The 22,152-nt window shown below is 40.8% G+C and overlaps 1 protein-coding gene across 1 annotated transcript in view; it reads right to left on the bottom strand.

The window, feature by feature from the left end:
* TENM4 (teneurin transmembrane protein 4) overlaps window positions 1–22,152 on the bottom strand; it is a 1,230,300-nt gene that overhangs the window by 92,599 nt on the left and 1,115,549 nt on the right. The window contains 1 exon segment of the mRNA XM_075592607.1: window positions 8,399–8,584. Coding sequence (XP_075448722.1) covers window positions 8,399–8,584 — 186 coding nt within the window.

The raw sequence follows: 22,152 nt of genomic DNA, 5'->3' as shown, positions 1-22,152 counted from the left end.
TGGCCCATGTCTATATTATTTTAAAAGAGAAGACGCCTGTGATATACAATATTGAAAAATGATGCCTTATTATATAAAGCAGGGGTCTCAAACTCAGGCCTCATAGGCCACAACAGGCCACCTTTATGGATATCCCTGCTTCAGCACAGGTGGCTCAATCAGTGGCTCGGTCTTCGACTGAGTTACTGATTGAGCCACCAGTGCTGAAGCAGGGATATCCATAAAACCTGGCCTGTTGGTAACCCCTGAGGACTGAGTTTGAGACCCCTGATATAAAGGATGCTAAACATGGACACAGGGGGTGTTTAGTAAAATATGCAGAAGAAAATCTGATAATTACAATTATCGTGGATTGGACCTTTAAAGACTGTTATTGGCCCGCTCCTCTTCATTTTAATTTATCAGGAAACCGTTGTTTTTTCTCTGCTTGTCTCATTAGGCGACACAATGAGTGTAGGGAGGAGCTAATTGATATACGTATCATGCATACAATAAAACAGCTGGATTGGAGCTGGTGTTAGCCTCACTACCACCCATGCTATGCAGCACGCATTGTATGACATGTTCTGGAGAAAGGTCTCTCACATAGCTTGTAAGCTCCTCAAGGCAGGGATCTCCTTCCTACTGGCTCAGTTTGTCTTCACATAAATGTACTCTTTTGTCATCCAATGTTATTGTCCAGCCTCCTAGATTCTACTGCGCTATGGAATATGTTGGCGCCATAGTAATAGGATACACGAATAGTAATAATAATTTGACACAGACAAGGACAGAGTTGTACATTCCTCCCACACTGCATGTCCTTAATTCCCATCCTCGCGATGTAATCATGCGATAATAGAAGTGCAGAGACTAGCTGTTTCTGATATGTATGTGTAAAGGCAGCAGCACTAGAAATATTATTAGATTAGTAACATGTTAGCCAGGAGTGCTGTTTGTACAGTCAAATTAAATGAGTGAATAGATAATTACAAGTATGTAGTCATGTAAACCACTGCAATCCATGCAAGGTACATATTGGATCCAATATAATCCCTTTAAGAACTATAGGTTGGGGATGGTACAATTAATAAGTACCCCTGTCCTTGGCATGACCTTCAATAGGAGGACCCTAAATGCCTCCTATAATTGGTTAAGTGGCTTGGAGGTGGTATCTCTCCAATCTAAATCTGCAACATCTTTTTCTTTCCGTTTACAGAAAGTGTCTACCTTAGCAGCCTAAAATCTTTGCAATGTCGTCCCTTGTGAATATGCCGGGCTTTTATTAAGCTTCTTTTTGACACCATGAGCCAAAATCATGCTCATCATAAAAAAAAGGCAACAGTGCGGCACTAAATGTACAGTATACAGCCAGACAGCCCTGTATATGAAGAGTGCGCTGCTTTGGACTTCTGTTGCCAGAAATGGAAGTTTGAATGGAATGCAAGTTTATTCCCATGAAAAATCCTAGCAAAATATTAGAATACTAAAAACATTCATAGCATAGCAGACTAATTCCTTTCAGCCGTGACTCAATGCAATTGTTGTAAGCGCAAGATTTTAAAAAGTCAATAATTAGGAGACAAATGGATCAGAACATGCTGTTATTTTAACGCTCGCTGTATAGTTGGAAGCCAACAAAGCCGAACATCTATGCAAGCGCCTCGCCTTGGTGCTGGTAGGGATTGCAATGCACCACTGCGCTCCCAGCAATAAAGGCATTTAACCAAAAGGTACGTGGAAAATACTGTACACTAACGTAAGGAAAGGGGCTGGTGCTCACTATGTATTTATATTTATTTATAGTACAAGGTACTAATGCTACAAATAGATTAAAAGAGGAGAATGATGATATACTGTACTAACATGCAGCTTATGATAGTGATGTCCTATGCAATATGTTATATAATGGAGAATACATTTATTTTCAATTAGTGTGAGAGTGTGAAACAGTATTCTTTGCAGACTGAATGAATGGCTACAAAAAGTTATGTATGGGTGGCCATTGATGCCAGTGATTCAGTTTTCAAAGAACGACCTTTTCACACTCATAATACATTTCTTTTCAATGAATGTGTCCTCTCTTCCTTATACAGCATATTGCATAGGACATACGTGTGATATACTGCATGTCGCTACATCAACTGGGACAGGACAGGGATGATTTCTAAAAGTTAATGTATAAAAATAAGCTGGTTGGGCAGATAGACCATCTTCTCTTCCACCATTTGTATCTAATTAACAGCCACGTGAAATTAAGGCCAGATGAATCCCTATCTAAATATAAACATATGTAACAGATTGTGATCGGGAACCAGCCCAGTCTTTCTACATATCTAAATCTTGCTAACAAAGCAGCCAATAGGATTATAAAACAAGGACTGGGTCATGGTCTTGTTGTTGACCTGGACTAGATGTGCACCTGTCCATACGGTTTGACTTCTTGCACGTAGGCCTGGATTTGCAATAACACAGAATATGGGCCTGATGAAGACTCACTGGTGGCTGGGACACCTACCAACCAAGGGCTGTGATGGTTCATTGACAACAATGCATGGGTGGTGGGTACGATGTATCTCCCCAAATTAGAAAAGGGGGTTGAACAATTCAGGTCATACTACTGCTTTAGAAGGCCTGTGGCTACTCACTCAGGGCGAACCAGTAACCCTCCAACCCTGTAACCCTCCTTTATTATTGGAAGGGCAAGTGATGCATTACATTTCTATCAGCAAAACAAAACAAGACACTGACTGATCCATGATTAACCCTCATATTTATATAACCGAGACCTGCCCTAAAGATCCACTGCTCACCTTGAAAATACATCAAGAGATTAAACTTTGAGAGTTATGGGACTTTTCAATCATGGTTTGTTAGCTGTCTACTCCCCGCTTCATCTTAACCCCTTCAGTCCCACAAGGCTTTCTGGCCCCTTGGCAGCGAAGGGGTAAACCAACCAATCGGTGACCATCAGGAAGAAAAGAAAAAAAAAACTACAATGGATACAACTGTAGAGTTTGCAAATCTGTCAATTCCGGCAACGGTGCTGTGCGCAGATGAAAGAAGAAGGTGTGTCCAATGCAATGCTGCGACATTCAGGTGGGGTTTGTTTGTTTTTTGGTTGCAACACAAAGACAATAGGAAAATAAAGGAATGAAGACCAATACAGTACCTTTCACTACCTTATCCAGATAGTGAGCTTGGGGAATAAAAGACAGGACATTTAAGGTAGGGTTGAATAAGTGCTGGGTATTAGCCGGCTGCACAGGTGCTACAAAAAAAAAGGTGCTGTGTTAAAGTAACAAAACTTGGCGAAGGCAGAGACGGGTGGAACACAAAGCATGCACAGCGATTACAGATGCTCTTTGTAGAATCATGAATCCATTCTCTGTTGCGTGTGGATGTAAGCGAGAAGGCAACGGATGGGTAGCGGTTTATTGTAATAGAAGCATCGGCACCTTTTCTGTACAGTGCGAGTAGTGCCGAACGTGCACTATCGCACCAAAAAAAGCAGCATTGGCTTGAATGGGCGCCATTTGCACTTCACAGAATACGGGCTGTTTCCTTCTCCTACCTCTTGCAGAATGTGTAGCGCCGAGTATAGGAAGGGCTACACTAAGGCAGTGGTGCTCAACTCAATTCCTAATGAGCCCCCTCCCCCCCACAACAGGTCAGCTTTTAAGGATATCCCAGCTTCAGCACAGGTGGCTCAATCAGTGGCTCTGATTGAGCCACCTGTGCTGAAGCAGGGACTGATTAAGCCACCTGTGCTGAAGAGTCACATAGTAGTATAGGTGACACATTCCCAAGGAGAAATGCAAGTCAACCTCTGAAGCAAATATGGAATCCCCTTCTTGTGAGGAAGGATATTCTAACGCTGGGAGTTGCAATACCAGGTGGGATATCTTAGTGGGATGAACTCTGTCTTGTAGTAAAGTCACTTTATCTCCCGTACCTCAGGCAACTGGGTTAGATTGTAAGATCTTAGAGGAAAGGACTCGTGCCTCTAAAATTCTATGCGCAGTGCTGTGTAAACTGCCTGCGCTTTACAAGAAGAAAAAACTCCATGACTAAATATGATAGCAATAATTTACTTAAATATTAATCAGGGACTGAGCAACACTTTGGCAATATGAATGAACTAAATAATGCCCAAATAGGGGAGAACATATTCCATGTCATTTTCTGATCATCTCCTTGCAGAGCTGGCATATTTCACATAAGGAATGGACCTCCCCTGTGTTAGCTGTGGTACATTCCATGTGAGAGCTTAGATTGGCTCTCGTTTTGCCCCCATAGGGGTGTTCCAATCAGTAGTAGCAATTAGGTTTCCTCCCAATAATCTCCATGCAAGGGCGTTAAACTGCACCGCAGGAATAGGTGGCACATTGCTGAGCAGGAACGGACATGCCTTGTGACGGTTATTTTACCGTTCCTTTTACGAGCTGTGCCTTTGCACTGCCTGACCAGGAAACAGTTTATACACCATTCCCTGGGGAGAGAGGTATGGCCAATTATTATGTGTAAATCTATGTCCCGCCACCATTTTCTGTGATTGGGATTAGAAACACAAGCGTCTGTGGCCACTTAACTGGCCTTGTACCCGGATGTTTATTATATGATAAACCAGGGCTGGGCAACTCCAGTCCTCAGGGGCCACCAACAGGTCAGGTTTTAAGGATACCTCTGCTTCAGCACCTGTGGCTCAATCAGGCTCTGTCTTTGACTGAGTCACCTGTGCTGAAGCCCAGATATCCTGAAAACCTGACCTGTTGGTGGCCCTTGAGTACTGGAGTTGCCCACCCCTGTGAAAAACCAAACTAGCCATGGGTAGTTTCTATATTGAAACCAGTTGCAAAGCATCTCCGTATGGACAACGTGCAGGATAGACTCGTATTCTGCAGCAATTTGGGTGGGTGCACTGCACAGCCATCTCATAGCATCTACACAGACACCTATCCTGTTATGTATGAAAAATGGGCTGGGACGCTTGCTTGTAAAATCCCTTCCTGTGAATGCTTCATGTTCCTATAAAAGCATTATGAATGCATTAAGCGGCACAGCAGAGGGACATTAGTTTTCTCAGTTGTAAAGCAGAACGAGGCAATGACACATAAAGACGCAAAGATACAACAGAAATGAAGGGATGCCATGCAGGTAGACATTGCACAAGGACAAGGGAGATGGGTTACCGCAACGCTTAATATAATTCCCAGTCAATGTCCTTTCATCTGTGCCAATATTGCTACGTTTATTACTTTCCATTCTCATAATACTTTTCTGTTCTCATTGACGTTTATGACTTTGCCGAATTGTTTTTAGATTCAATAAATTTATTGAGCCAATTCTTTAGGCAATAAAGTTTACAAGGTCAGAGAATATACACGATTTAGCAATGCAATGAATTCAGCCCACAGTCAATTTGGACGTCAGTTTCTAATCCTTTTAGTACACGAAAGCTTACGATAGTGTGCTGAAAGAGTTAAATCAACCCCACACAATGGGGAAATTTAACTGGTGTAAAAAGAAATTGCATACAGTAACAAAGGCTCAATAAAAGTGGTCTTTGGTTACATAATGGTATGAATGAAGCCTGTGCTTCTGTGGCTGTTATACGAGAGACTCTGTTTTTAGCTATTGTGAAGCTTTTTGGGTTACATTTCTTTGCAATGTATGTTGTATTCAAATGCGACAATTAGTAAGGAAGTTAAACTTTGGCATGTAACACTCAGTTGGACTGTCTGCCTTGGTTTTAGCATTGTGATATTACCAGGGTGTTAAAAGGGCGCAATGCATCTTGCAGCCGTGTTGGAATGTTTTATGTAACTATGTATTTGTAACCATGTATTTGTCATTATAACTCTGTGCCCAGGACATACTTGAAAACGAGAGGTAACTCTCAATGTATTACTTCCTGGTAAAACGTTTTATAAATAAAAAAAGAAATGCTTGTAGTGAATATTTCGGGAAGATGAGCGTTCTTCACAGGTGTACGTGAGCTAACAAGACCTCACAGGTCTTCTCGTCATATGCTACACACCTGAAGAAGAGTTGTAAAATCTTGAAGAGCGATCATAGACACCCTATAGAAAACCTCACGTTGGCCCATTAAAGATACCTGCCAAGGAACGTAGTTTACCTCTACAACTATGCGCTACGTCACTTCTCAAGGTATTTAATTAATTCTTTCCCAGACAGTATCTAGACCTATGAATCCAATATCCACTCGCAGGCTTTGGCTTCAAATGTAGTGTCAAGTATCTTAATCTCGGTGTAGTTTGCCCACTATTAGAAACCTCGACAAACCTGATATTGTTACCACAATTTTCTACCATGAGTACAACAGGGTTGTTACATTTTTTTACGAATTCTCTCAGTCAGAAACCTTAAAGGAGCAGTGCCCTTTTTAACAATGTTTTATCTAGGTGGGAAGTAGGAGGTCTCCAAAGTAAAACCGCACCGATTTCAGCTCCGGGGAAACCCTAGTTCCCGAGATACATACCTGAGAAGGTGCCTCTAGTAGCTGTTCCAGCGGGGCAACCCAATATGGTGTTTTAAATCTCCTGTGAACGTCATCCCTTGCAGCTTCCCATCAGCCCGCGTAACGCGGGAGCTATAAACTTATCAGAGATAAGAGCAGCCCCTTTACATGCAAGTATCTCGGGAAGCAGGGGGTCCCCAGAAAACCCCTGCTTCAAACTCCGAGGGGAAATACATTTTTGTTTTTATTAAAGGTATCGCTCCTTTAACTCACACTGGTTTTACTCTCAGTGAGAACATCAATGGTGAATAGTAGGAAGGCATACGCCGAAGGATGCTAATTATTATGCCATGTGCATCTGTTATTAGGTTCCTGTGAGCTCTCAGATAATTCAGTGACAGTTCTCACTTCCCACACTCTTATAAACAAGTAAAATAGGGGCAATCGATACTGCTGAAGTATGACCAAATTATCACTGTTATGACAACATTCTATAAAAATAAAAGTCCGATACAGCAATGTGTGTAACTACTAATTGGTAAGAAATAGCAAATGTTGTTAATAGTTTCATTCTGATATCAGCCAGCAGAAATTGATATATGTTGATATTCACCCCTAATAGATCACAATTAAAGTAGGAAACAGAGGGCTTTCGGCATTGAACCGCATTAATCTCAGCTGCAGAGACCCTCTGGCTCTTCCTGGACAAAGCGCCACATACAGGAAGTTTAAATTCCCTGCATGCCGCACACCAACAGGAAGCAGCTACGAATGAGGCGACGGCTTCTTATTGGCCAGCGTGACGCTGAAAATGTAAACTTCCATTTTGTTTCCCCTGGAGGGGACAGCACTGGCGGCATTTTCCCCGGTAAATATCTCGGGAACAATGGGGTCCATAGAGCTTGAAAGTAAGGCGGTTCAGCTCTGGAGACCACCTGCTTCCTACACATGTAAACAAAAAGTGTGTGTGGGGGGGGGCAAAAAATATTGAGTAGGGGACACTGATCATTTAAGAGTAAAGGCTGATGAGTTGAAGTTGTGCACAGGTAAGATTCCATTTCAGAATGGGATGATCAAAGTTAGAGGGTGTTTGACTCTATGTAGTCACTTTCCCTCCAGTGAATAGAGGTCAGCACAATGCTAACTGTGCCTCATCACCATATTGAAAATGGGCCATAGACTTAGATGTCAACCTCCTATTAGGTCATTAAATGCATTATTTTACAAACTGCACTCATGCATCATACTTCCCAGATTAATGAGGATGAATGAATAGATGGAAGACAAAAATGATTGTGTTTTGTGACGTAGTGACAGAGCAGAACCCCAAAAGCCTGAGTTTGGGGAGAGACACATTTTCGGCTGGCAGATTCTATCATTCAAACTGCAACTTTAAAAGAGTTTGGGATTTACTTTAGTTAATAGTGGACATTAGCTGCAGAGGAAAATATAATGTTTGTATATATGTACACACACACACACATACATACACACATGGAACAAATGATTGTGAGCCATTGTATGAAGAATTAATCTGCACAACCCTCCCATAAACTGATGCTGTGAAGTAGCGCAGGGGAAACAAAGCATGAAGAGTTATTTATTTACACGATACATCACCATTATATATTTCATGTTTGGCCCCTGATGGAATGTATTATCTATGTATGCATAATGTCTGCTGTATAAATAACATGCATAATGTCCGACACACATACACTCACAGCTGCTCAGGTTTGGATTTTTCTTTAACAAGACACAATCTAATCTAATCGCCAAATGAAAGGACATTTTGGCACCTTTCTACATGAAATATGTAAGAAGTGAAATCCCAGGGCAAAGCTGCACATGCTACACCGAGCCCCCCATATGCATTCAAAAGCATGCCTCTTCCCTTCACGTTACTCTGTTTGAATTGCGTGTGTTTGTTCGTCCTACCAATAGTGCAGTGCTCTCCGTTCCAGCCCGGGCTGCATTCACACTTCCCATCCCGGCATGTCCCGTGTTCATTGCAGCGTGGGTGACACGCCCGCTGATCACAGGCAGTGCCCATCCAGCCCTCGTCACAGCGGCAGCTTCCACCGACGCATGTGCCGTGCCCTCCGCAGTCTGCTGCACAAATCTCTGTGGGACAGCAAAGGAAGGGAGAGAGAAAAGAAAGAGAGAGAGAGAGAAAGGAAGAAAGAGGTTCACAAAGTTATTGAAGTATCAGATTTCCAGGATAGCCAATACTCTGTCCCCAGAAAAGTTATTTTATTTTTTTTATTACTTACATTTTTTATTAGTCATTTTTTTTTTTTTAAATAAAAAAGGGAAACAAAAAGAGAAAAGGAAGGAAAAAATACAACGGCACAAATAATCTGGTGATTACACATTAGGGAGGGAGGGGGATTATGGGCGGGGGGGAGGAAAGGGACAGCATTTGAAACCATATAGCATATTAAATAATAAGTTCTTAAATACCCAGATTTTTTTTTGTGTCAATTTCCTTTTCCATACTGATCAAAATGCTGCACGTCTGAAAACGATAACTGTTGTGAAACTTTCCAAAAAATGTTGAACCTCTGCCGCTTCCTTTGCTCAGTTATTCACGAGCAGGGCACCTACGTAGGCGTCTGTGAAACTAGCACGTCTTGTCCATTTGATGATATTCGCTATTGCGCTGTCCAAGGTTTCTCTCAATTTGAACAGTCACATTCCCAAATGGAATGAACTTTTTTTTTTTTTTTTAACTATTTCCCTTCCAGCGAGACCTGCATCATATTGCGTAGCAACATGTTGCAGTTCCCTCTGGCAGTGAAAGGGTAAAACACAGTAGCGTTACATGCCTCTGCAGTAAGTGCAATAACTAACTAGGTTATTGCACTTGAGAGATGTCATTTAGGTTTAGGGGACAGGAGGGGGGCTTTAAAAATTATCTGAAGGTTATACAGTGTCATTTGCAGAGCCATCATACATGATCTTTATGGAGACAGTCAATGTGTGACGGACAGTGAATATATTTAACCCCTTCCCTTCGTTATTGGGAGGCCAGTAACCCTGCACTGCTCTGCTGGCCCTTGTAATGCGGTGAGTGGGAAACTATGCTATGTTAAAAACTTTATGGAAGGATTGTACCTTTAATAATCCTATTTATTATTAATATTATCACACCGCTTTGTGACAGGGATAAAAAGAAACAATTAGGAGAATAGAAGCTCTGCTTTAAAGACATTACAAGCTGGCACAGTCAATGTGAGGTTCACCTGCAGAGATGTCCACCCCCAAGGACCGCAATCAATGGGATTTGTGGGTTCTGGGCCATAAATGGAATTTTAATGGGAAAATACTGATTTTTATTAGTGAGACTTCTCTGAAGTCATTGACACCGCTCATTCTATCAGTGACTCACAGAAAGTCAGGGACATGACAAGTCAACACATGATTTCTTAAAGAATACCATACAGTACATGCAAATAATACCATATAGTACATGCAAAAAATACCACACAGTACAAAGAATACCATACAGTACATGCAAAGAATACCATATAGTACATGCAAAAAATACCACACAGTACAAAGAATACCATACCGTACATGCAAAGAATACCATATAGTACATGCAAAAAATACCATACAGTACAAAGAATACCATAAAGTACATGCAAAGAATACCATATTGTACATGCAAAAAATACCATACAGTACAAAGAATACCATACAGTACATGCAAAGAATACCATATAGTACATGAAAAAATACCATACAGTACAAAGAATACTTTACAGTACATGCAAAGAATACCATATAGTACATGCAAAAAATACCATACAGTACAAAGAATACCATAAAGTACATGCAAAGAATACCATATAGTACATGCAAAAAATACCATACAGTACAAAGAATACCATACAGTACATGCAAAGAATACCATATAGTACATGAAAAAATACCATACAGTACAAAGAATACTTTACAGTACATGCAAAGAATACCATATAGTACATGCAAAAAATACCATACTGTACAAAGAATACCATACAATACATGCAAAGAAAACCATACAGTACATGCAAAGAATACATACAGTACATGCAAAATATACCATACAGTACATGCAAAATATACCATATAGTACAAAGAATACCATACAGTACATGCAAAATATACCATACAGTACATACAAAAAATACCATACAGTACATGCAAAGAATACCATACAGTACATGCAAAATATACCATACAGTACATACAAAGAATACCATACAGTACATGCAAAGAATACCATACAGTACATGCAAAGAATACCATACAGTACATGCAAAGAAAACCATACAGTACAAAGAATACCATACAGTACATCCAAAGAATAGCATACAGTACATGCAAAGAATACACGGGTATTCTTGAACATTTCTACACCGATAGTACAGTTCATTGTTGGAAACTGCACTTCTACAATCCTGTGTATCTCTTGTGTACACAACTATACATTTTGTACATGTGATTCTTATATATTGAAATTAGAAAACAGTTTTGTTTTATTTTCCTTGTATTACAAAAGTGTTTGTTCTTCTGAAAAAAAAAAAAAACACATAGCACGTAGCCCAATATAATTTTATAATGACCAAATCGATCACAAAAATAGTTATTAAACTCCATACCCCTACAAAACTATATATATATATGAGACATACACAGATATAGATATCTATCCCTGTGTGTGTGTGTGTATGTATGTGTATATACAGGTATATATGTATATATATATTTCTATGTCTGTGAGTGTGTGTGTATATATATGTGTGTATATATATATATATATATATACACAAAAACATAATATATATATATATATATATATAATGTTTTTGTGTATATATATATATACACACATATATATACACACACACACACACAGATATATATATATATATATATATATATATATTATGTTTTTGTGGCTCCTCAGTTTTCCCAAAAACATCTTTGGCGGGACTCCTATAGAAATGCAGCTACACTTCACTACCTCGCCTTACTGAGAATGAAAAGAATTCCGCCAGCTCATAACACTAATCCTTTCTGACAATAAGAATCTTATAAGTAGATTACGACAAAAAAAAAAAAAAAGTCAAGGGAGAGCGGAGAGGACACAGATTGCAAAGGTCTCCCTTGATTGATTCGCCTATTTACTTTCTAATTCTATCACACTAAAGCTTTTGTGCCAGGCAAATCCAAAAGCGAAGTCAGGGGGAGGGAGAGGGAAATCTCTTCACAAGAATGTTACAGAAGTCATATTTAATTAAAAACTGGTTAAGTGTGAAAACAATGCAGGAATAAATCACTGATAATACAGTTGAGTGCTGCAAAGCCTGTTTTGTAGCTTGTTAACCTGCCATTCTGACTGGATTTCAGTCATTTCTCCGTCAGTCGATGTTCTCGGTAGAGATTATTTTGCTTGTTTGTCTAAAAGGCCACTCTGTCAGCTTTTACAAATCACCATTATCGCTGCACGGCATGATTTGGAAGCACAATTTATGTTTTTGTTTGTGACTTGTAAACTATCTGTCTGTAAAATCCACCAAACTGGATTGTGAACAACAACAAAAATAAATCTCCGTCAACAAAATAGAAACTGGAGTTTTTAAAACTATATTCAAATGAAATGGACCCTGAGAAACTAGGCATTTTGGCCATTGCTAACTAAGTTATGGGAGCACTGCCAACCCATTGAGTTAGAGGATATAATAAGCATGTCCTTATTAACAAGGGACATTTTACCTTTGGTGACATATTGCTTTAGAATATCTTAGACAGATGACTTCAAAAACATTGATTTTATCGTCACATGATATTAACATGAAACTAGTTATACTGAACATTTCTCATTTTGTATATTTTGAAGTAGAACTAGACAAAGGCATTATTAATATGGATTCCGTTATTAGGTTTTAACCAAAAAAACACTACAAAACGCACACCTTCTGGTCACCTGGTTCCAGTAAAAAACAGAAATGAAGCGTTATTTCCCATTGAGTTCCACATCTTGCAGCCGCCCAGCCACAGGTGTGAGACAAAGGCGACACGCGGGGAGTATGGAAACCAAATTCGATTGGCGTTCAAGGGTTTATTATGGGTTAACAGATTGTTTAATAAAATGAAAAGGACAGGAACAATAAAACAAATCAACACGGATTTGACCAAAAATAACAATAAACACTGAAAGCCGAAACCCCAAATTGGGGTAATATGGAACGTACTCCTTAATTACGTGTAATGGTCATTATCGATGGCTATGTACTTTGAATGGCCACTCCACAAAAATACGGAGGGAGCCGAGTCACCCCAAAAGAGAAAAGATAATATAGTGTACACTGTTGTACTGTATAAGTGGGGAATGTATAGCTAGAATCTTGGCTCATATGTCAGCCCACAAAGGCTGTGATTATACATAAAAACTTGTGCGGCACCGTGTGTAGCAGCGCAGCGCAAAAATTATACATACCCGCAAAGTGCTTATACCAAGCGCAACTGTCGCGCCGCTTGCAACTGCAATGCGGGCAACAATGGATGCGTTTTGCTAATTTGTTTTCAGGTTGCGTGACGCAGCCGTCCAATCAAAAGACAGATTTCAGCCTGCAGACGCGCGCACATTAGCATGTGCACGTCGCTCTGCAATGCCGCTAATGTGACGTCACAGATGCACGCACCCTGCATTATGGCTTTATAATCGCAGCCTTACAAGAAGATGAAAATTGTATAGTCTCTATAAGTGTATACAGTATGTTCCCTCAGGGTAAAAGAGAAGAAAGAGACACAGTGCAATCCAATAGTAATACTTTAGTAGTTAGGACAAGTACTTCAGCTACTCACACTTTGTACAAGCCAATCTGGCATAAAAAAAGAGGAGGATACTGTGCTTTTATCACAGGTGCAGGGTTCCTGGGCTCTTGACATTCGTCTCACCGCAGTCCTTAGGTGATGTAGATGGTATTGGAGTATCCCTTCTGCAGGCTCCATCGGCATCTGACGTCACCGCCGGACTCTGCTCACGTGCGTCACTTCCGGTCGCTGACGTCACTTCCAGTTAGCGCTCGTGGAACAGCTTCAAGCACACTGTGGTCTAAATTTCAGCCTCTCTCCTCACAAATCTCAACGCGTTTCACAGCTCAACGCTGCTTCTTCAGGAGGATATCCTCGCCAGAGGTGTTTCAGCAATTTTCACCCAAATATCTTTCACTTGTCCACTTCTAATTATTTGCATTATGTATGAGAGCGCTGCCCAATACCACATGTGGTGTATTTACTTTGAATGACAGTTAACGCCTGAACAGAGTGTGACACTGTGCATTGGCCCTCAGTGAATCTGGCTGTTAGAGCCTTAGGAACAATGCCTTGACCAAACTTAAAGAAATGTAGCAAGTTATTATCCATATTTACCAAGCAGCCTCCTGCCACAGGAGACCATCTGGGCCTGGAACACACCTTACAGCCTACTCACGTCAATGGCTTGTAAGGCGTCATCCAGCGCTGGAAAGTGTCTTAAGGCAGAAGACTGCTTAGTAAATATGGGAGGCAGAAGAAAGATGCACCCGCTCTACCTAATGTGACCAAAGCGGTCATAGAAAAGGCTGGTGCAATAGGGCAAGGAGATAAATATCAAACACAAAGAGCACTGTATGAAGCAAAGACACTAACATAGAGATAAGGCCCTATATATAATGCACTCAAAGTCTGTGGGAGAGAGTACCCTACTGAGTGAATAGTTGCAGTACAAAGGAAAAAGTCTGGACCAAGTAGTATGGGTAAATTATTGTTTATTAAAATACTTTATTAAGAATAAACTATTAAAATATAATGGAACCAGTCTAATGTTGTGAGTATAGGAACTGAAAGTATTCCGTGCTGATGCCCCGTAGGGCATACTAAATATGTGACAATGATAACCGTGCAAATGAGAAGTCCAAGTAAGATTAAAAACATCAGCACAATGAAGGACCAGAGGCACAGGTACCCAATGCCTAGTGTAACGTGGCTAAAAGGGCTGCTTCTGATAGGTCATGACGTCACTGGATAGCCTGTAAATCGTAGCACTCACAGAAAGCACTAGTGTGTTATTAAATAAATGTCACCTAACATGTAATGCCTCTCAGAAATATATAATACTGTAAAAGTAATATCAATTGAGGGCAACAATGTAGTGTGGTGAATAACGGTGTGAGGTAAATGTAAGCCCACACACTGATTAAAGACACACAAGTGCACACTTGCAGTGTTTGCCACAGTGATAAGTGGACAAATACCTATATGGAGTAGCTGGATTCGCTGAGTAGGCAGTAGAGAACCCCGCATATACTAGCCCTGAGCGTCAGTAACTACACACAGGGGCGGAGGTGAAAATATGAGGTCCCTACACCCCAATGTATGCTGACCCTGCGGAGATATAACAGTGCAGCAGGATCGTGTACTCCCCCAAACTGACCCTCAATAACATACCCCTACAGCACATAGGGGGGAGAGGGGTGGGGAGAGGAAAGAAAAGAGGGAGAGAGGACCCTCAACCGACTTATCTGAGCTTGCCCTGTGGGAACACGATCCTGTATGGCAAGCGTGGTGAGTGCGCAGCTTAGGAGGCTCCGTCGGTGTTCCGATCAGGTCTGCTAGAAACTGCTGGCATCCGTAGTGAGAGTCGCGGTACGTGACGTCATGACACCCTCTGACGTACGTTTCGCGTCGGGTAGTAAATATGGTCCTATGGGGCCACACATTAAGTGCCAGGACGGGTATCACACCTGACTGAAGTAAATGAGATTTACTTCATAACAAATTTAATTCATAATAAAAAATAAAAACCTTTGAAATGCAAATCGAGCATTTTGCTCTTAAAATAAACACTTTTGGACTCGAGGAACTAGAATCACTTTACGTCCCAATGATTATAGGACAGCACTTACTGTGTTACACCTTATATCAGGGGTGGCCAACTCCAGTCTTCAAGAGCCACCAACAGGTCAGGTTTTCAGAATATCCCTGCTTCAGCACAGGCGGTTCAAGCAGGGATATCCTGAAAACCTGCCCTGTGGCCCTTGAGGACTGGAGTTGGCCACCTCTGCCTAATAGCTTTTGTTTTGTTTCTAGCATAATAGTGGATATTACAAAAATAAATATTGTAGACCATGTTCATACCAATCACATTTCAATGTCATATAAGTTGAACTAATGTCACAATTCTTATGGTTCCCACTATAAACCATAGCAGTTTGGGCTTTTGAATGAAATGTATTTTGCAATAGCTTGGAAGATTAGAAAGCATACACATTGCATAAACAGGCCACTAAGGTTCCCCTTTCACAGGGTTTTATGGAGACGGGTGCTTTAAATACTTACAGTTAAAATATTTTATTTATATATTACAAAATTATAGCGCTATATTATTTATAGCTCACGGTAGTAGCAGTTATTAGTTCCAGGTCACTGCAAAATGCAGTCCTTTTATTAGTCGAGACTTTTAAGGATCATTTTGCAGGTTTGTTTAAGATTGTCTCAAAATGGAAGAGAAACACCAAGATTACGTTAAAACTGACCTGCTTTTGCCTTTATACTAAAGCAACACTCCCCTTCCCCTCAAGCTTATATGAGTTTAACTCATACTGTTACAGTAGTATTTTGCTCTCAGTATCTCCTGCTCTTGCAAAGTGTTTGTGTTAAAAAAAAAAACACATTATTTTCTTAATCTCTAGCATCTGACTGCACTGGGCTCTGGGGAGAGCTCCATTTTGACGTCCTGTATTCTAATGCAACAAGCATTTTTGTTCCTATAGCAACCATTTACAAAGTCACATCCCCTTCCCCTTCTGAAACAGCATCACCTTTTTGAGCTCTGCCTGGTCACATGATCTTCCTCACAGAACTTTGGCTGTCAGTGCAGCAGAAGACTAACCAAGATGCATTTAGTGAACCCAAAGCCGAATCATCGCCGATTAATCCCATGACAACAGCTCGATCAGCAACTTCGCTAATCACTTGTCAGTGTTTAGATTGTATTGTTGCACATATTGAATGTAAAAAAAAATGTTTGTTTTTTTTGTATTTTTTTTAAACGACAGCTTGAACTGCTGCTTTAATATATCTATATATAGATGGATAAATAAAGGAATATTTTTAATACTACTTGTTTGGGACCCACTTTTGGCTGTTGCACCAGAATCACCTTTTTTCTCAGATTTACCTCTCTACTCCAGGCTGCACGCTCACCAGGACTTCAGGATTGAGAGATTTCTGTGAGTACTTTCTTATTCATGATTACTCAATGTGAGTCCAGGAACCATCCCAATGAGGGTTTGATGGGTCTTTTTTAGCCTTACACCTTACCCTTCAGGGAAGTATTGGCCCACCTGGGGACTTTACTACTTATAAGCAGTTATCCATATCCTTATCCAGTCCTGTTTTATTTATTTATAAAATATTTTACCAGGAAGTAATACATTGAGAGTTACCTCTTGTTTTCAAGTATGTCCTGGGCACAGAGTTAAGACTAATAATACATGTTTACAAATACAGTTACATAATGAGCAGGGTATACATTATATACAAGACATTGCGTGCACAGTTAAAGATAAAATATATTATGGGCGTATGAAATAGCCTTAGATTTGAAAGAACTTAAACTGGTGGTGGCTGTGAGAGTCTCTGGTAGGATGTTCCAGTTTTGGGGTGCACGGTAAGAGAAGGAGGAGCGGCCGGATACAGGCATACCCTGCATTAACGTACGCAATCGGACCGGAGCATGTATGTAAAGTGAACAGGTACTTAAAGTGAAACACTACCTTTTCCCCACTTATCGATGCATGTACTGTACTGCAATCGTCATATACGTGCATAACTGATGTAAATAACACATTTGTAACAGGCTCTATAGTCTCCCCACTTGCGCACAGCTTCGGTACAGGTAGGGAGCCAGTATTGCTGTTCAGGACGTGCTGACATGCGCATGCGTGAGCTGCAGTTTGCCTATTGGGCGATATGTCCTTACTCGCGAGTGTACTTAAAGTGAGTGTCCTTAAACCGGGGTATGCCTGTACTTTGTTGAGCCTTGGGACCATGAACAGTCTTTTGGAGTCTGATCTCAGGTGATAAGTGCTGCATGAGGTAGGGGTGAGGAGCTTGTTCAGATAGATGGGTAGCTTGCCCATAAAGAATTTGAAGGCAAGACAGGAAAGGTGAACTTTGCGCCTAGACTCGAGTGATGACCAATCTAGTTCTTTGAGCATTTCATGCATACATATTGAAGGGTGTGGCAGGACGGCCTGTAGCCGAGGTCAGGGAACAGTCCACACGTGTAGTTTCAGGATAATGAAAAATGTTCAATGGCTTTATTTCTCCACAGTAACATACAGTAACATGCGGGTACACTGTCCCTTTAACAAAAATAAATCCTGCTCCGTGATGGGAGAAAAACTGACTAACACAGCAGACCTATCTAGCAGGCTGGCTGGCTAAACCATAACCAAACCTTCAGAGTCTTTTAAGCAGTCATGAAAACAAATGAAACAAATCTTACTTTGGCTGCAGTAAGTAGTGTTGTATCCTTCTGGCTAGCAGCACATCTATCCATGTGCTCTTGTCTGAGAGAGCCAACTACTGCTGGTAACAAGATCCTTTTCTACCTTTCTGGCTCTCAGGTGTCAGCTTACTTCCTGACTATCTAAGTTCCACCTGAGTTAACCCTTATGAGTGCTGGATGAAGCACTCAGACATATGTCTCCCAGGCGTAACTGATAGGAGTTGACTTCACTCTGTCACAAAGGGATGCAGTGCTTAAGCGCCTTTGTCACTTGGAATTGGGACTGCTTTAATATATCAACCACTCAGATCTCTTAAACAAAGTGTTGGATTTTAATCTTTTAAAATAAATGTAAAAAAAAATAGTGCAAAAAAACACTGACGTTGCAATAAGTGGGGACTGTGGTTTCAAATGGTTTGAAAGGGGTTAATTTGTGAGCCAATTAAATTCTTTCTTATTAGTGCTGACCTGATTAGTTTAGAAACTGTCTATAGGGATTCTTAGAGATAATGAGATAACAACAGACTATAGCTTGTTACGGATCAAATGTAATTTTCCAAATATACTTAACCTATTGTATACATTCTATTCAGCGGCCGCGGAATGCGTCCCTTCTATGGTTAGTTAGTTAAGAAAAACACAGCAATGTATCACTGCAAACCTCAGTACTACAGAACACATTAAAGACTGCAGTGACACAGTATGGTTATTTTCCTCCCGATTGATAGGGTGTAACTAACTATAATTTAAAGCAGCAAAACGTGAAAAAAAAAAACAGTTGTGGAATATTAGATAATAATGTCTGTATTTTGATTTAACCCCTAATGTCATTTTTAATGGGTTTTTTTTTTGTAATGTACTGATCATCCTTTGGCTGCTACATACAGCAACCATTTAGAAAGTCATATCCACGACCACTTTTGCTCTGACACAGCTTTTTGAGCTCTGCACTTTGGCAAGAAGCAACAAATGATTCCTGACGAAGCTAGTTCTCTAGCGAAACGCGTCGAATCGAGGCAGATACCAAGACACGTGGAGGAGAGACGCTGAGCTGTTCGTTGCTTCTTGCGGCTGCAATTAGGAGCACCTGTTTTCATTAAATTGTTGCACAGTTCGCGCTATGGTGTGTTCTTGTCTTCTGCTGTAGTGCACCCTATCCATCCCATCCTGGGCCCCAGACGCCCCTCTACGTGGGACTACTGTTCGTGTACACTTTATGTGTGAAATGCCTTTACTCACTGTCTGCTTGTGAGTATAACCTTTGCAGAATTTCATAGGATTATCATTTTTGTGCTATACAGTACTGTACTATTTTTGTGATCTCTCTTTTACATGTGCATGGTGTCCCACTCCCTTGTCACCTCTACCCACCACGTCCCAGGGGAAACGAAGACTTTCCCATCTTGTCTAGGTTGAGTGGGTATCCTTTGTTTATTCATTTTAGTTTTATTATATATGTTTATTGCACTTTTTTGGGTTATTTTCTTTTAGTGAGCCCTGGTCACCAGAGGGTGTCACTATTTCACTGTTTTAAGTTGGATTATTTTCTTGTGGCACTATCTCCTCTTGAGCGCCAACCCTGGTTATTTTCTTGCAACAAAGTATCACAAACAGATATGTTGCTGTGTTCCAAACAGCAGACTCTATTACTCTGAAAGCTGTAACAATAATGTGTTACACTTCGTAAAATAAAGTTACATATCGGCTGCAGTGTTTCACAGACCACAGCATAAAGTTACAAGGCGGCCATTTCATTAGGCACACAATCAGGATTTTTACAGATTTGTAACAGGAGCACCAAACGTTTGCCAGCTTAGGTAAGAATGTAGAATTATACATTGTCACATAATTTACATATACAAATTAGAAAAGGGGGGGGGGGTGGTATCGCTGCTTTAATAAACCATACAAGAAGTGGATCGAGCAATATTGAGAAATATGCAACAAGCTGACACCAATTCTGATAAAAATAATAAGAAAAGGCTTTTCTTTCTGTCTCGATTTATTTGGACGCCAACTAAATCTTCAGGTCTGAGCTGTGCCTTTTCTGTCCAGGAATCTTGTTTTACATGTGTCAAGATAAAACACATTTATGAAATTGGCTTGACTTGTATGTGAGTTCTCCTTAGAGCATTGGCCCTTTCAAATACATCAAACGGAATGTTAAACAATCAATGGAAAATACATCTCACTGCTTGATACACTGTAACCGTAACAGCTAAAACCTCCAGCTCCGACCAGTGGGAAATATTGCTTTTAAAGTTGGCTCTGCAGGTTGTCAAAGACCTTGGCCATATAGTCTTGTAAAGAAGCCCTTCATTATGGGTTGTCTTAGCACATGGGTTCTCAACTCCAGTCCTCGAGGCCTCCCAACATGTCAGGTTTTTAGGATATCCCTGCTTCAGCACAGGTGGCTCAGTCAAAGACTGAAGCGGGTATATCCTGAAGACCTGACCTGCTGGGGGGTCTTGAGGACTGGAGTTGAGAGCCCCCTGCCTTAGCATGTTGGCAATTGATATACTGTATTGTAGTTCACTTCAACCGTAGCTACATGTCCTGGAAGCTTTAAATATCTCCTTTATTATCTGTATTGCTTTTTCGGGTGAATGTGCTGCTCTAATGACATGTTATAACACGTATGCATTTTATTAAATTCATTGTACTTCATGGACTTGCACTTTTTCCTTTCGTCAGTTCTTAAAATCAATAAAGGCAGTACAAATTGAAGGTCGAAGAACCTTGTGAATGGATGTCCACTTTCACACATTTCAAAGGATCCCTTCTCAGAAGAATGCTTATTGCTGGGGGCTGTCACTGGCTTTTGACCTTTCTCTATTTCAGGATCTAAGAGCACTTGTCCTCGGCAGCTATCACAAGGGGCCGATACAGCAACTGAAGCTAAGTCTCTGAAAAGGTTTCAGCTTTTACTAGACTCGAAGAAGGATGCCTTATATTTCCCATTAAAGCCTGAGATTGCACATTTAACCTCTGTGACAGGACTGAATAAAAAAAAAACTACCCACAATACCGGGAGGATTAAGGCAAGCTAAGAAAATAGAAGCCCCTCGAGTGACCGGCCGACCCCGATCCAAGACCATGGCAGCATCTCAGGAGAGTTCATTTGTGACGGCCGAGCCTCCCCGTCGCTCTGGATCACAGGCCGCCGATTGCTCGGCTGACAGGCGCGTGCGCCGACTATACCCACAGACTAAGAGATGCAGATATCTGCATCCCTGGCTTGGACATCCGAATGGTTTCCCTACTCCAACTCTGCAAAAGTGGAATTTCCATGGTTTTGATTGCTTGCCCTAAGAGCTTCAAACTTCTTGTATGTGTACACTGGCACTAGTGCACTATTAGCAGCCTACACATATTGACAGTGTTCGACAAACCTATACATTAGCACGCCCCGGGCGAGTGGATTTAACATCGTGGCGAGCTCCTATTGGCCCAAGCAGCACACGTGTGGTACTAGGTGGCGAGTAGATTTTTTTGTTCGGCGAGTAGATTTTTTGGTGATTTGTCGACCGCTGCATATTGACATACATATATATATATATATCCCATGCCCCACTACCTCTGAGCACCATAATCCCTCTGGACTTTGTACTTCAAATATTAATGAGCCTGACATAGCTTAAGTTCTTGCTGTGTGTGTTTTATTTTTAGCTGCATGATATTAAATAAAGCACAACTACTCCAACATGCAGGATTTAATCATACTGCAAACCATTTACTTTTATACAGCTCTGCCTTTGCATCCACAATCAAATATCAATCATTGTTGGCCCATGAAAAGCTTATGATCTGGTTTGTGCCCACAGGACCAAGAATGAGGCTTGAACAAGAGCTCACACATTGAAGCCACAGGGTTGTAGTGTTTCATCGCATCAGGGTAGTACACACATGGAACTGTCTTCCTATAACGGGTAGTGGAGAAATACACTAAGTAGTTAAAAAAATGCCTGTAACATGCAGAGAGTTGATAAATACTGAATTAATCCAGGGATTTTAAAGGGTCAAAAAGTTTGCAGCATGTGGGGAAATGGGCTGAGTATGTACATAATGTATGGAGCTATTCCTCCTCGAAAAGCAATTAATTTCAAACTACTACAGCACAGGACAGGTTGATGTGATATGTGCT

The sequence above is a fragment of the Ascaphus truei genome, chromosome 3 (genome assembly GCF_040206685.1).
Source record: "Ascaphus truei isolate aAscTru1 chromosome 3, aAscTru1.hap1, whole genome shotgun sequence".
NCBI lineage: Eukaryota > Metazoa > Chordata > Amphibia > Anura > Ascaphidae > Ascaphus > Ascaphus truei.
The sequence above is the reverse complement of the archived record's forward strand: the minus strand, read 5'-3'. Positions and strand labels throughout refer to the sequence as shown.